General features: G+C 42.3%; 3 protein-coding genes across 3 annotated transcripts in view; all 3 read right to left on the bottom strand.

The window, feature by feature from the left end:
- The window catches only part of ptprq (protein tyrosine phosphatase receptor type Q), a 33,776-nt gene extending 31,100 nt beyond the window's left edge, over positions 1–2,676 (bottom strand). Inside the window, exons 1-3 of the mRNA XM_027273155.1 lie at positions 2,517–2,676; positions 1,083–1,376; positions 232–531 (exon numbers count right to left, since the gene is read on the bottom strand). Of these exons, the coding sequence (XP_027128956.1) occupies positions 232–531; positions 1,083–1,376; positions 2,517–2,676 (754 nt within the window). The remainder of the gene's footprint in view (positions 1–231; positions 532–1,082; positions 1,377–2,516) is intronic.
- Positions 2,677–6,153, bottom strand: LOC109141787 (uncharacterized; the record flags this gene model as incomplete). The annotated part of the gene is made up of 8 exons (XM_027272994.1): positions 6,094–6,153; positions 5,824–5,949; positions 5,599–5,743; positions 5,200–5,484; positions 4,891–5,108; positions 3,434–3,611; positions 2,931–3,305; positions 2,677–2,828 (listed from the first exon to the last, which is right to left on the bottom strand). Coding segments are annotated over exons 1-8 (1,524 nt in total), but the record flags the coding sequence as incomplete, so codon positions are not given.
- Positions 6,154–7,397: 1,244 nt separating this feature from the next.
- otogl (otogelin-like) overlaps positions 7,398–15,637 on the bottom strand; it is a 23,576-nt gene continuing 15,336 nt past the window's right edge. The window contains exons 39-61 of the mRNA XM_027272993.1: positions 15,455–15,632; positions 14,746–15,209; positions 14,162–14,339; positions 13,924–14,066; positions 13,818–13,841; positions 13,609–13,701; positions 13,304–13,493; positions 12,769–12,986; positions 12,520–12,661; positions 12,243–12,428; positions 11,905–12,117; positions 11,602–11,706; positions 11,379–11,486; positions 11,148–11,249; positions 10,965–11,069; positions 10,813–10,853; positions 10,641–10,704; positions 10,285–10,463; positions 10,063–10,167; positions 9,863–9,982; positions 9,720–9,765; positions 8,040–8,119; positions 7,398–7,899 (exon numbers count right to left, since the gene is read on the bottom strand). Of these exons, the coding sequence (XP_027128794.1) occupies positions 7,699–7,899; positions 8,040–8,119; positions 9,720–9,765; positions 9,863–9,982; positions 10,063–10,167; positions 10,285–10,463; positions 10,641–10,704; positions 10,813–10,853; positions 10,965–11,069; positions 11,148–11,249; positions 11,379–11,486; positions 11,602–11,706; positions 11,905–12,117; positions 12,243–12,428; positions 12,520–12,661; positions 12,769–12,986; positions 13,304–13,493; positions 13,609–13,701; positions 13,818–13,841; positions 13,924–14,066; positions 14,162–14,339; positions 14,746–15,209; positions 15,455–15,632 (3,285 nt within the window). The 3' untranslated portion in view covers positions 7,398–7,698. The remainder of the gene's footprint in view (positions 7,900–8,039; positions 8,120–9,719; positions 9,766–9,862; positions 9,983–10,062; positions 10,168–10,284; positions 10,464–10,640; positions 10,705–10,812; positions 10,854–10,964; positions 11,070–11,147; positions 11,250–11,378; positions 11,487–11,601; positions 11,707–11,904; positions 12,118–12,242; positions 12,429–12,519; positions 12,662–12,768; positions 12,987–13,303; positions 13,494–13,608; positions 13,702–13,817; positions 13,842–13,923; positions 14,067–14,161; positions 14,340–14,745; positions 15,210–15,454; positions 15,633–15,637) is intronic.

Genomic DNA, 15,637 nt, shown 5'->3' with positions numbered 1-15,637 from the left:
ACACATAATTGTACATCTGGTTTGTTGTCATATAACTATAAACACTACAGTTTTTATCAGTGACTGAAGCGCTACAGAAAAAATCTGGACTGATAGATGTGACCTGCGTAAGGTTGTTAGTTGACTCACTTAGTTGTAAGCTCATTAAGTGACCCCTAATGTTTATACTGGCACCTTAAAAGCATTTCAAAGGTGTCACTGGTAATCTGATAAGTATGGACATTTACTCACCTGTTCTAACAGTGTGGGTGTAGTAAGGTGGTCCCACCTGCTCTCGGCTGGTGCTGTACACGCTGAGCTGATATTCTGATCCTGGACTGAGGTTATGAACAGTTATGATATGAACACCGACTGGGAGGGAGTACCGCTTACATGAGTAGCCACATGATCTGTCACAAAGACTGTTACATACTCCTGGACATACACACACTTCGACCCCATCAATCACACCCAGCTGTGGATGCTGGATGTACAGCTGTGCAGAGTTTGTGCCGACTGAAAGAGGGACTGCAAACTGAACTGGCATTGGATCTACGCATGCAGAGGGAGAAAAAGACACAAAGATAGTACAGAAAAAATGAGTAGTATGGTAAAAACTTCTACATTCTTATAGGATGGGTTTGCAGTCTGTCCTATAACAATAGTCTTTCTCTTTTTCAGGGACCAAATCCACAGTCCAGTCAAACTCAAAACTTTATCTGAAGGTAACATGGGTTCCGCTTTCCAAATGAGCTCTTTTAGAGTCATTCTCTTTTAGAACAAAAGTCCCTCATTTTGTAACTCAGCAGGAAAACACAAAGAGGAACTTTTATACAAAAGAAAGTGTACCTTTGGGAGATACTCACTGACTACCTCAGACTGTCTCAGACTGCAGAAACTTCATGTTAACTTGACATAAATATTTTATTTCTGCACAAAATTACTTTCGATTTTTTGACATCACTTACACCAAAAACACATTTGAATTAATCTTTTACTGGCCACTATAAACAAAAGATTGTTTAAATATTCATACGGGCTCCTTACTATTGTTTTAAGACAGACTTTTAGTGAACCTAAGGCAGTATCCTTGTCTCTCTCACCTGTTGTGTGTATTATGCTTGTCTTCTTGCTCCTGTCCTTTCCCCTCAGGGAGACCACTCCAACTTCATAAGTCTGACCTGGAGTAAATGTGCCTAAATTAACACACACTGACTCATTTACCCAGTGTGCACCAGGGTTGGTCTGGTTTATCCACAGTGAAGTTGGGGTGGTGTAAATGAGTGGTTGGGATGTAACATGGTAACCATCTGGTGGGTCATCATGTGGACTGGTCCAACAGACAGTCAGATTCCCTGCTGTGCTCATCACCACCAGACCACCAGGAGCCCTCATCTCTAAGAGGCAGAAAGGGAGAACTTTATTTAGGAGGTGGTTCAAAGCAAAGTTAGCTCAAAGTTTAGACTGTAAATCTGTCAGCCGCATTCACAACAGACCCAATGCAAAAAAAGAGTTTAAAAGAAGGGCAAAGAACAATAAATAAATAAAACGACAGTGAAATTAATGTTTTGTCTAAACGTATTGAGAAAATAAAGCTGTGACGCTGTGTAAAACATAATGACAACAGACATATTTACAACAAAGTCTATCCATTTTAAGTAATTAAGTATTTGTACTGTATTAAATTCAATATTGCACATTACATTCTGTTTTTATTTACGTTTTACACAGCGTCACAACTTTTTTTGGAACTGGAGTTGCACATATTAAGTTCTGATCACAGTTTATTAGGTCACAGACTGGTCTACTAAACCCATTTAAGCTTAAGCTGCTTATCCAACTTACTTCTTCATGCAACATTTATCTTGAGTGGATGCCACCTGACTTTTGGAACCTTGTGATGAGGTGGTGTTCCTTCCCAGACACCAGTCAAATTAACAGCAAATTGGCTTCAGTTAACCAGTCAAATCTCAGTTGGTTTTCATGTGATTATTAATTAGTCATATAAATTGCTCAAATTACTACTGGACATTTGTCAAGTTGACAAAATGTAATGAAACATCTCCCACCAATGAAATTAAGTACATGTAAATTACCATACTGCACTCAAAAACTAATAAACTCAATGTGCTTCCAGTCAGGTTTATGCGTTCAGTATTAATAAAGCCAATTTGTTTGCCCAAACTCAACAGCAAAAATGAATGCAGTCATTGTGAGTTTATTAGTACTATTACATAAATCTCATTTCTTGCTTCACATTAAGTTTGTTTAATTAATTTATATTAAAACTATGTAATTCAAATGGATGGAAATTGGCCTAATTAGCTTATAAGTTTAAGTTTAAAATAAGCATTTCCTCATAAAGAACTTTATAAATAAAAAATATATGCTAACATAGGCCTTTTTCAAAAAAAGATATTTTGAAATATTGCAGTTGTAAAGGCTGTTTCAGTTTCAGGGTCCCGATATTGCTGCGTCACTGTTACACTGTCATGGCTCAAAATGTCTGCTGTGTAAAAGGTCTGTTACACACTTACCAGTCTGCACAGTCAAAGGCGTCTGTCCACAGCTCTCTATCCCATGCTGGGTGATGGTGAAAACTTCAACCCTGTATTTCCTGTAGGACTCAAGCCCTCCAATCACAGCGGTGCATGACTGCAGTCCACTAGTCTCAGACAACTTGGAGATGTTATTCATTCCAACTATCCTCTCTTGCCTTGAAGACATGTCTACACAGCGCACAATAAATGTACATCCAACCTTTAACTCTGCCCCTGGCAGCATCCAGTGGACACTAATCTGACTGACAGTAACGGACCCAACGGTGACATTTCGAGGAGGAAGAGGTCCTGTAAGAAAGGTAACATAAACATTTGAAGTTACACCAGTTAGCATCAGATGTTGTTTCTGTAACTTACAGTATGTGTGTGACAGGTTGTCAGCTGACTCACTAGTGTATGCAGTCCGAGTTTGTCCTAAGCTCCAGGTGGAGCCAGAAGGGTGAGCGGCTCGAAGGGTGAAAGAGTAGACGCTCCCTGGAAACAAACCTGCCACGGTAACCCCTCTAGAGAGGAGGGAAATGGGGACCTTGACAATTTTTTTAACACTGCTCTGGGTCTGTGTCCTGTTTTTGACCTCAGGTTTTCTGCTTCTATCTTCCACCCCTTGACCAGACTCTCCATTTGCCTCCTCTTGATACTGGAGGAATATCTCGAAAGATGAAATATTAAGTGAGTTCAAGGGTGAAAGGTCACTCCAACGAAGCTCTACCTGTTGCTCTGTCACCTGAACCAGGTCAAAGGCGAACGAAGCAGGGACTGAAGGGACTGTGAAAGAGGAAGAAGAGCATCGTCATAAAAACTTGAAGAGCAGAGAAGTCCTTACATATTGCATGACTTGGTTTAAACTAGTAAGTGTTTTTGGTTAATAAAGATATATTACACAAAGTATTTACTCTGGTACTGGCAGATGAAGGGTAATGGGATGTTACAGAAGAATGGGGTGAGAAAGTGCCCTGGTCCTGTTGCGTTCCTCTGAAGGGCAAAACAGTCTGTTTGATTGGCTGGCAGTGATGATATCAGGTCCGTCAGGTTGTGGGCTGAGCCATCAGACCAGCGAGGTCGTCCCTCCTCCTGTGAAGTGACAGAAGAGAGACTTCCTGTATTGCACTGTATACACACGAGAGACATCACCAGCTCACTGTCATTAAAGTAGAGGTATCAAAAGCTCCTCCTGTAAACAACTTTGCCAGAAAATTACTTTCCAACGGTGGCCTACTCATCAGAACCTACTATCAGACTGCCTAAAGGTCTAAATACCTTCGCTAATAATAATAATGCTCTTTGATTTTGTAATACAGGATAAACCACAATACGTGAAAACCTCCCAGCAGGCTTCAGTCGAGGCAGTCCAAGAGAAAACGAAAGAAAGACTGCTTTTGATATGTTATAAAAACCAGCCACATGGTTATTAATTTAACCATCTGTAATCATACAATGGGTACTAATTTATACTTCATACACAGGTGTACATACACCTGCAGATGTACTTTATAGTCGCTATAAATAAAGAACTCTAGTAAAGAAAATTGTTTAATTTTATTTCATTCATTTAATTTCCTTTATATTAGGTTCCTTTACACACAAAAATATATATATAAAAACGATTTAATGTATAGAGGACATTTGAGGATTCTTTATTCTTGTTACGAGATTTTTTTAAGAAAAACCCTTGAATAAGGAGAACTGGATTCAAAGTATCAAAGTTTAAGTTCAATTTATAATTCTTGTACAAGAAGGAGCATTTAACAGTGCAATGCACAAAAGGGGTTACAGAGAAAAGGCTCCCTGAGGAGCTTTAGCAGTAGGTTCGTATACATTTTAAAAAATGGGCTGTCTCGGACACCATCCACCTGATACAGATAATATCATAACATTTCTTTTTGGTTTACTGCTCAGGAATGAGCACTATATTTTCTGCACCCCAGTATAATCTTAATTTTTATAACAATTCTAGATATTGTCCTGCAGGAATTGAAATGAAAATGTTATGCATCAATGTTTAATTATACTGCAGGTACATTTTTAAATCACTTTCCACATATTCTACCCTACAGGACCAGGATCCCTACAGGATATTCTTTTTTTTATTTGTTCTTTTTCACCTTTCTTTGACAGTGTAGCTAGAGGCAGACAGGAAAGGGTGAGAGAGAGAGTCTGAGAGAGATTCTGCATGATTTCGACTTGCAGGACAGAATAAAGTAACTACAAAGTATGCACTGTTAAATAAATGTTTAATCAAAAGGTTTTCATGACCTCATTAAATTAGATATTCCTGAAAAAAAAGTTCATATTTTACAGCTCTTACTGAGCAGTAAAAGTAATATAATGTATGTTTCTGTAATGAGGCTACCTGCTGATCATTGAGTCCGGTCCACAGCAGCAGAAGATTGTTGTGGCTCAGCAGGTGAGAAGACATAAAGGACAGATCTTCCAGGGTCTTCAAGTCAGCCAGGTGACTTCCAGCTGCCAGGTTTCTGCAGCTGTGATGGGCATCACTCCAGGTCAAACCTGTCCTGATCACAGCGTAGCAGCTTCTCCCATTGGCTAACCAGTCAGGGGGACACCGAGCTGAAGACAGAAATTCATCAAATCATCAACAAACATCACACGATTCAGAAGTCAGTTTTAGTGTTAATGGCTGTGTTATTGTGCACAATACCTGTTTCCGTGCCAATGTAGAGCCTCTGCTTCAAGGTCATATTAAGGTGTTCGAGGAATGTCATCACCACAACTTTGGCCTTGAACCGTGTGCCAGGCTGGAGCCCTTTCACTGTGTACTGAGACTTTGCCTCCGACGAGTTGATGTTGAAGATGTGTGTGACTGATTGTGCGTGAGTGTTGTATAGACTGAAGGTGGATAAGCTTTGTTGCCTGTGAAGTTTCCATGTCAGGAGAGCAGTAGTCGTCGTGCTGTATACATGAAGGGAGGACAAGAAGACTGGAACTGTACACAGATACAAAAAGAAAGGAGACAAGAAGAAAGATTAGCAATATTAAGATTAATTAATAAGCAAACGTGTTACCACCAGGACTGTGGTATCTGTCCACAGACACTTACTAAAGTGAAAAGTCTTTGCCTCAAGAGGAGCATCATTTCTGCTGGATGTTAATGTGATGTTGTATCCTCTTGGGTCCTCAACCAATCCCAGCAACATTTTGCAATCAGGGGAGCATGCTGAAGGGGAAATGGGTTCCACATACACCTGTAGAGACATTATGATGATTAATTTAGCTCTCAGATATACAGTATATTTACCATTTTCACCTGTACAGGTGTTCTTACCAGATGGTTACTTGCAGTCCTACAGGTGATTATGTAAGTGTCTGAAGCTTCAGTGGATGGGAAGGACTGAAATATAACTTCAACTTCAACAGGGTTTAAAGGCTGTTCACAGGTCAGCAAGATCACCTGAGGAAGAAGAAAGTAATGTGCTGTCACTGAAGTCAAACATCCTTTATACCTCAAAGACAACAGCTGGTTATGATAAACAAGCATAATAGATATTTAAGATAAACTGCAGTGGACTTAAAGTTTTGTAGGCCTTTGTCTTACCTGACATAAACTAGCGAGTAACCACAGATGCTCTTCTCCACCCATTGGAAATGTCACTCCATCTCATCAAGCATTCACAGATCCACATGGGCATATACAGTCACTTCCAAAGCGAGAAAACAACAAATCCAGGCTGTGCTTTCAGCCATTGGTAGGCTCATGAGTAAACCCCCTACAGCTGTGCGTAAACATCAGTTGTGGAAAGTCCCAAACTATTTAAGTCGCTGACGCACAGCTGAGACTCAGACAGTCTTTTTGAGACTCGAAAAGTCTTTGAAACTAACTTAGAACTACCTAGATATCTTAAATCCTGGGGAAATCTCTTTTTTGTACTTCAATTTTACACAGAGCCTGGACTTTGAATTTAGCGCACACTCAAAGTCAGCATGTAATGGCTGTGTCCTCCTAGAAGTAAACTTTTATGTGAGGGAGGAGACGTTCAGAGGACAGAGAGAGAGAGAGAGAGAGAGAGAGAGAGAGAGAGAGAGATTGTGTATGTATGAGTGCAACCCAATTTGTTCTGGCTCTTTGTTGGTATAAGAGCAGCTCACCATGGCAACCACGGGCACATGGCCACTCCAGAGCTGGATCTCCTGAGGAGAGGAGGAGGAGGTGGGGAGGTTGGGGATGTGGGGCGTACTGCGGGGAAGAGGAGAGGGATAAAAGATGTGGTTTGAGGTGCTCAGCGAGCAAAGCTACCAGCTTTACGCCTCTGGATGACCAACAGTCAGTCACAGCAGACAGGTCAAAGATTTAGGTTTTTCTTTTAACCTCTAAAATAAGCATGTGCTGCAAATTTTTCATAACAGCGCAGTAGTGAGAATGTTTTTTGGCTAGGGCGTGCGGGTGTGGTGGAAGTGCCGGCCCATGTGGAATGACAGGAATGTGAAAGGGAGAAAAGATTGACAGACAGAAAGCTGAGTCCACTGAGGGGTTCAGTTATGAAGACGTGACTCCCACAAAGCAATAACCTCTAAGAGGTGAAACACAAACACATGTCAGCACTACAAAAGCTGAATCAGTATGTGTGTGTGTGTAATAAGGGTTTGAGAATGAGAAATGTGAAGGGTGTTAAAAGGAGACATTGCAGGCCATGAGGACAGTAATTCAAAGAAACGCACTTTTAAATCTTTTATTTACCTACTTTACTTCAAAATAAACTACAAAGAGGGCAAAGATCATATTTTAGAAACTCATTAAACATTTTTTTAAGGAAACAAAGCATCCAAAATGCATATACAGTGTTTGAACCCAACAGCGGATATATAAAAGCAACTGCTGTGTCAACATGATATTAATATACAGTAGATGAGAGGCTATTTGGTGTCATACTATCAATTGAAAGCTCTAGAAAGCTGACTGGATTGGCACAGCGAAACTAATGTGCAGACAAAAACTACTTGAAAACAATCTTTAACTTCAACATCAGTTTTTTTCAATATCTTTTAGTTACAACTATGACTCAAGGTCAGCGTTGTTAAGTGAACCATAGACAAACAAAAAGAAACATGGCTGTTTTTTTTTTAATGCATGTTCACCAGTACTGTAAAATTCTCCTCTATTCATACATTCTCCATTTGTTATGCTCCCATTCATTTTTCTGCCTTAGTTCCACTGGCAGGAACAGTCCAGAGGCTCTTGGAAGTTGTACTCCACGACTGTGGCATTGCGAGAGCAGTAGAGTGTGACGGAGCGGGTCTGTAGTCCACTCTCGCGGCAGCACTTACAGAAACGGGCGTGACTGTTGATGTTAAAGTTGAATATGGTGGCAGACGGACATTTCCCATCACAAGAATAGACTGTGACCTGTAAGAGGAGGGAGACAGGATGGTGACAGGAGGAGGCTTAAGGCAATGTATAATTGTAGTTTTTTAAAAAATAATAATTTTTATAATCTGGTTTCAGCTAACTCCTCATTTTATGTTAGTATGTCTCTCTCCTCTCACCGGTGCATTGCTCCTGCAGTCATCTTTTCGAATGGTAGTCCGAATAGCCACGCGTTTGCATGTTTTACCATCCTCTTTACCTACACACGTGTTCACACAGAAGTAAGATGCATTCACAGAGTAACACTCCAGACACGCTTCATATAGACACATATCTTTTAACAGCAGAAAGATGTCCATACGCACACACAAAGAAATCAACACACATACACTGGGGAACATATGCGCGCACACAAACACACACATCATTTTACCGCAGAGACCTGTCACTCACACAAACCTGAATTGCCTATTGAGCAGGGCTCTTTGTTGCCCAGCAGTAGGAGCTTGCTTTGATTGACAGTTGGGTGATGGGGGGAGGGGGCACAGTTCTCACAGCAGAGATCCAGCTCTCCTATTGGCTAATGACCTAAACTTAACCTGACTTTTAAGCCAATCAAAGCTAGTCAAAAGGATTTGAGTGTGGAGTGTATGAAAAGAGTAGATGATGTCCAGCTTTTTCTTAATTGATGACTGTATAACACTGGGTCTTATTTTTGTCTCACAAGTGGCCTCAACACTTTGACTTAACACTGCATGTTGTCTGATGGATGATTTTCCACATTTATGCAAGGTTAGGCGTTGTTCATGTTATACTGGAAGTAAACCAGTGAGAAGAAGAAAATGAAAAAGACAAGACACATAAACACAAAAACAGACTCACATCGGACACATTCACACAAAGCATGAAAATGCAGGTGAATTAGTCACTGTGTGTCAGGAAGCCAAAGAATGAATGTAAGTGGGAATAGTGCAAGGTGGTGGTACCTGTGTCACAGTTAGTACTACCAGTGGGGGTTATGGGATTAACGGTAAACGGAAAAACGGCCACTCCAGAACCTGGGAGCATCGTCAGGATCACAGCCGTCGGGTTCAAAGAACGTCATGAGGACACACACAAGGTTACGTTTGGTTCAGAAAACACAGTTCAGCGTCACACACAAGCACACAGAGGACGGAATCAGTGCAGCCGGCATGCACATGGATTTCACTTCTTTTTTGGGTCACTCCAGGCAGCGAGCCAAGGAACTCAAGCCATTTGATGTACTACAAAGAGAAGCTCAGCAGGGCAAACTCTAACCTCTGAAACATCTCGCATCCTCATTGGTAAAATGCTCACCATGGAGCACCCTGATTGGCCAAACTGCAAAAAGCAGGCAAGCGGGCGAGGCTGCAATGCCGAATCCCCACAGAGACAAAATGTCACCACTGCATGTTTATTAAAGGTTTTATATCCTTTTACTCAATACTCTTTTGTAAAGTAGATATGAAGAACCGTTAAAAGGTCATCCTCTTGAAAGCACACATTTTGGAAGTTCTGTATTCACTTTCTAATGACTATTAAATGCTAAGTATATCATTATGTATAATTGTTTTATTATTTCCTTGAGCTTCCCACCAAATATTGCTTCTGGCTCCTTAATATGTCAACAGAAGATTTGGGAAAAGCTGGGAAAGCAAGGAATTTTGGAAAATGTAGTGATAGGCCAACAACAGGCTTTATCTCCACCCTCTACAACAGGCCACACCCCCAACCCTTCAGCCGAAAAGCCCATCCACTGCCAGGCAACAATGCGCTCACCAGCTCCAATTGACAGCTCAAAGCATTACCAGAAGCACCTAATAAATTTGGAGACTCACATGTCTTGCAGCAACCGTCAACGTAGCTCTGAACTACGCCGCCATTCTGTAGGAAGAGAACAGGAAGAGAATACAAAGTTAATGGGAAACACCTCCAAACTAATTTACACATAGTGTTTTATTTGGCATTTAGACGTCCTAACCTGAAGACACTCTGTGTCATTGAAAGGGGGACAAACCACCCCAGAGGCAAGTATCACTGCTCCCACTGTTGTTTCCATACAGTCGTAACGTGTGCAGTTCTCCACCCAGGAACTCCCTGCCTGCACAACACAAAATCAGAATCAGTACTGCTCATAAAGGGGGGTGGCATTGAAGACACATGGATGTGTATTGTTCTTACAGCGAAAAGCTCTGTTGTCCCGTTTTCGTTGGTGTGAGTACAGGAGATGTTTTTACAGGAGCCGCAGCACACCTGAGGGTCAGCGGATTGTACGTACACCTGGTGCTAAATGAGATGAGGCGAATGCAGAAGATAAGTGAAGAGCACTGAAGATGTGAAATCATAAAAATGCTTCTCACAATGTGATCTACCAAAAGGTGTTAAATGTGTGTGGGTACGTACTGATCCACATTTTTGGGAGCAGTTGACAGAGGAAATTTCCATGGCGTAAAAGCCAGAGTCTGGATCTTTGTGATGTAGGCAGTGGACAGTATAACATAGCTCTCCTTCAAGGTACTGAACTAAAGACTGGCCTGGTCCCAGCACTGTTACTCCTTGGAATAGACACACCTCTGCCTTCTCTACACAAACAACCACATAAATACAGGATAAATAACGTGTGTATTATAATCTAAGTGACAAAACAGTTTTTTTTCCAGGGTGTCAATATGATTGTAGCACAAGCACTGTAATAAAACAATATCTACAACACATCCATTGTCACACTCGTGTCAGGTGTGTGTGTGTGTTAAACATACGGCACATATACTGTGGACAGCCACAGTTGATGCTGCTATCTGGAATCTCGACCAGCACTTCCCCCTGTGAGAAAACAGAGCGCTGACTTAGCTGAATTTGCTCACTTTTTCTTCCGTCTGGCGAAAAGCTGATTAGACAGTGACTTGTGATGCAGCTTTTTTGCTGACTTACCACCTGACAGATGGGGACAGAGCTGTCCTCACATTGGCATTCTGGGAGTGTAAGAGAGACAGTTACAGCGAGAGGTGGCCTAAAGTTTATGCAAGTTCATGAGAGACATAACTTCTGATATTATTGTGTGCGTGTGAGTAGTTTGTGTGTACCACAATGGTGCTGTGGGCAGCAATTCCCAGGGACGGTAGTTTGAACCAAAGTGAGACCGGGTGCACAGCTCACAGATGATTCAGGGCACAAGTTGGCATCACACACTGAGACACATGGGAGAATGAGTGAACATTTTGAAGATACAGACGCAAAAACACAATGTCACACACACACACACTTACCACAATGGTACTGAGGACAGCAGCTGTTGGTGGTGTTAAGATCCACAGCCAGAATTTCTCCATGTGAACACGTTGGAATTGGTTCAATACATGACTCACACACTGGTCGGATGGAAAACACAAACACAATTTCAGTTTTGTTGCTGCTGACGGAGGAGTCAAAGATGGAGACAACCTCATACCAAAGACTTCAGGTTCAAACTGTCCTCGTGAACTGCAATTTAGACTTACCACACAGAAAAGAGTAGCAGCAGGATTTCGCCCCCCTAACCTCCACTAAGAACTGATCTTCCCTGCAGTGGGGGGCTGACACTCGAGGGCATGTCATGGGGTCACACTCTGAGAGAGACCAATCACAGCAAAGTGTTTAGTTACAGTAAAAGTTCTGGCCAAAATTGGAAAGATATCTTAAAACCTTACAGGACGGAGTGAAGAAATGAAAGTTTGTTCTCACCGCATCTGTATTCTGGGCAGCAGGACAGAGCACTGTAACCAATCACAAGCCTGTCCCCATTATCACAAGGTGGAGCGTCGCTGTCACAGATTGTCATGTTGCACTCTGAAAAGTAGTGAAGGAGCAAAAGGACATAGAGAAAATATAATTTAGTCATTTACAATGAGTCTTAAATTTACTAAAATGTTGTGATTTTTGGTGTGAGTGTGTATTTGAAGTATTTGAAGATACTGGTTAGCTACAGAAATGGTGAACTGCATCAGGATCAGATGCCTTGCAGAACAACAAGTTTTTTAAATCTACCGCAGATCTTCTTTGGGCAACAGGCTCCTTCTTCCATCACGTCCAGTACATACTCTCCCTCCCTCTCACACAGCGGTGTCGGGACAGAGTTGCAATCTGCCTCAACAGGCACCACAGAGCCATTCTCCAAACACTTGTACAGACAGCAGCTGCGAACAGAGCCATTCCACACCTCGCCCGGGGCCCGGGGGTTTCCCTCATTGTCTGTGCATACTGGATACATCAGAGCCAAGTAAATACACAGCATACATGTGAGTAATATAAAAACACAGTCCAAAACTTCTTCAGACTCACTGACTATGCAGTTTTCATCACAAAGGCATTACTCTGTCACTCACCACAGCGGTCCTCAGTTACACAGAAAGGGGAGTCAGCTCGGTGCAGGATGGTTCCACTGCGGCACACACACTCCTCTCTTATGAAGGAGCAGGTGGTCTCCTCGTAGTACTCCCTGTTCAGACAGGTGCGGCTGGTGCAGGTGCTCACACATGGCTTGTACTCCTTACCAGGGGGACAATGCAATGCTACAGGATGACAGGCATAAGCGATGCATGAGCAAATAAGAAACACCTGTGAGTACATCTGTGTACGTGCATCAGTTCTTTGTCTCCTTACGGCAGAAGTTGTGTCGCCTCCAGTTGATGCAGACTTGATGTGTGTAGCAGACCGCCACGTACGCTGCTAAAAAGTCACACTGGTGATCCTTGTAGTGTAAATCTCCGGCCCACATGATGTCGCAGAACTGCTCTGGAGTGACCTGCAAACACAACCAGGCAAGTCACGTAGGACTTAAACTAATCATTTTTTCATTATTAATTAATCTCTGGACTTTTTAAGACCATGCTGCATGAATACTGTAGCTACCTTGCTGTGGCACGGTGTAAAGGTTCTCTGGCGCAGCATGGAGAGACAGGAGGAGCAGTCTCCGGTGGTGCAGTTATCCCCGACCCTGCGTGTGTGTTCGGTTTCATCAGTGGTTGGGACTCTCCAAGCATGCAGGAAGAGCATCATGTCTCCCAACTCTCTGACCACTGTGCCATTGGGCAGCTTTAGGTCATCCTCTGGGTTCCCATCACAACAACCTGACATAATGGGCAGACAGATGTTGTGGTGTGTTTGAGGTATATTGCTGCATTGCATTGATGGTGAGAAATATAAATGTGCAGTCAGACAACATATGTGTGTGAAACTGTTTCATTAAACCAAATGGCTCTTAACATCTCAAATTGTCATATTTTGTAATATGTCAGGTCAAAGTGATGCTGCTCTTTAGACACTAAGCCTTTAGGTGCTGATAGCTAGCACTTTGATAAATGAGGCTGGTGCTGATGCAACCAAAGCTGGTGTGTGAGTGTGTGTGTGTGTGTGTGTGTGTGCGTGCGCGCGTGTGTAAACTCACCACACAGGCCTCGAGTAGGCACAGATGCATTATAGGGGGCGATGTACTGCAGCACCATGATGCCAGTGCTGTGATACCATTGTATGTTGACCCCACCAGGTGTGTGGATCAGGTACATGCTGCCTGTGTCTTCCACATAAAGAGCATGGCGGGAGAATGGAAGTCTAACAGGTCTATAGTTTACTGTCACCTGGAGAGAGATGGAGACACAGACACACAAGAACACACATTAGTATTATTTTTATTATTCTTATTAACGTGGGATAAATTGAGCGCTTGGCAGTAGATTAGGTAAAGAGATTCACCTTGCGATCCAGTCGGTGGATAATGATTCTATAGGAGGATGTGGTGATGTTCAGTTTCTTAAAACATAGACCAGATGTTCCACCTGTAGGACTCTGTAGGGGAGTGAAATTAGATAATAAGATAATATTTAACAAATGAATGACAGCTTTTCACTATGATGCAAACATGATTGTAGGGAATAATATGGAAAAGAAGAGGCAGTACTTACAGGTCGTCTGATGGAGTTTACACTCTACAAAGAAAGCAAAACACCTTTTAAAATTCGTTTTCAGATTTCTTATGATACAGTTTATATTTCATTGTTTTCATGATACCTGGCTGGTCGGACATTTCTCCACAGTTCCAATGATAGTCTCTTGGGGCAGGCTAACCAGGATGTATGAGCCGTTATCATACAGGGCCACGTTGTTGCCGTCAAATGTGATAACACGCAGGTCAGACATCATGGTGCAGCGACCTAGAAAAAGCTACTTGTATCAACAAACTCAAACACAGATCATAGCAGAAAAACTATGACTTTTAATCACTATTGATGTAAACAACTGAACTTACAGGGGCACCGCCACAGTGGACAGCAGGGGTCTGTGTTAACGAGGATGGGCATGCCCAGCAGGCTGCACTGGGGCTGTGTGGTGTTGAAGCGGCAGTGTAGAGAGGAGTTGTGAAGCAGCAGCTCTCCATTGAAACAGATCAGCTCAGCACACTCGTCGATGCGATAGGAGTATGGAGGCTGTAGAGACAAAAACAAACATTTGTATTGCATGCTTACATGTTACAGCACTTCTTCATGGATTTTTTTTGTATCAGTAAATACAAACATTAGCAGCATTTCTATACATTCATTTATCTGTTTTTTCCAGTCTCCATATGCACCCATTATTACCTAGTAATGCATATACAGATACAGAATGGTTATGTGCTCAAACACATAGCAATAATGTGCATAACCATTCAAACATTTACAATGTCATTTTTATACTAATATTTCTAGGTTACCTATACTTTTCTTACGCTGACAAATCATAATCTCTGCCGTGAAAAAGGTCTGTAGATACTCAAATAAGACCTAGCACAACTGTCCCAGTTTATCACATTCAATGCACACTTTTAGTATTATTAACTACAGCAACACTTACTGTGCAGGGTGTAGTGGGCAGGAGGAAAGGTTGTACAGTTGATGTTTCCTCTGTTACAGGAGTGGTGCTGGGGCTTGTGATTATTTCAGTGGTAACAGACTCGGTAGTGGGCTCAGTGGTTGTAGTAGGTGGTGCTGTCGATGTCACAACTGTTGAGGTTGGCGTTGGGGTGGTGGTCTCCGTGGTGACAGTTGTAACCGGTGGCGTAGGTTGAGGAGTGGTCGTGGTTTCGGTGGTGGTTTCAGGGACAGTGGGGGTGGTGGTGGGAGGTGCAGTTGTGATGGTTGTGGTGGGTGGTGGCTGTGTGGTGGGGGAGGTTGCAAGAGGTGGGGTGGAAGTTACTGCGGTTGTCGGGGGTGGTGTTGATGGTGTAGTAACGGTGGTGGTGGTGGTGGTTGTGGTGGTGGTGGTGGTAGTTGTAGTAGGAGTAGTAGTAGTAGTAGTAGTTGTTGTGGTTGGTAATTCTGCAAAACAAAGGATTAAAACAGAAAAATCAGAAACCATTTGTGGAGACAAAGAGTGGATGAGCTGGTTGCTTGTATAATGGTTGGTAAACTCTGTGTGTTAACACAAGGAGCATGACAAAACCCAAAAAGGATCAGTGTCCATTTCCATTATAATAAAAGGTGTTTGGGGTTTTTTCAGTGGCCATCAACTGTTGCATTCCATTAACAAACTCAAACCGGGTAGTCATTTTCAGTCCACTTACTTTTACATGTTGGTACAGGTGTCCACTCATTATTTTCACCACATGTCATTGTAGGCGCCCCTATCATTTCATATCCAGGTTTGCACTTGAATGTCACCCTATTGTTTAGTCTATAAGGGGGAGACCCTTCAATCTGGTCAGCGTTTTCAATCTTAGGATCTTTACATTCAACCACTGCAGGCA

The sequence above is a fragment of the Larimichthys crocea genome, chromosome XXI (genome assembly GCF_000972845.2).
Source record: "Larimichthys crocea isolate SSNF chromosome XXI, L_crocea_2.0, whole genome shotgun sequence".
NCBI classification, from domain to species: domain Eukaryota; kingdom Metazoa; phylum Chordata; class Actinopteri; family Sciaenidae; genus Larimichthys; species Larimichthys crocea.
This window is presented reverse-complemented; position numbering and strand designations above follow the sequence as displayed.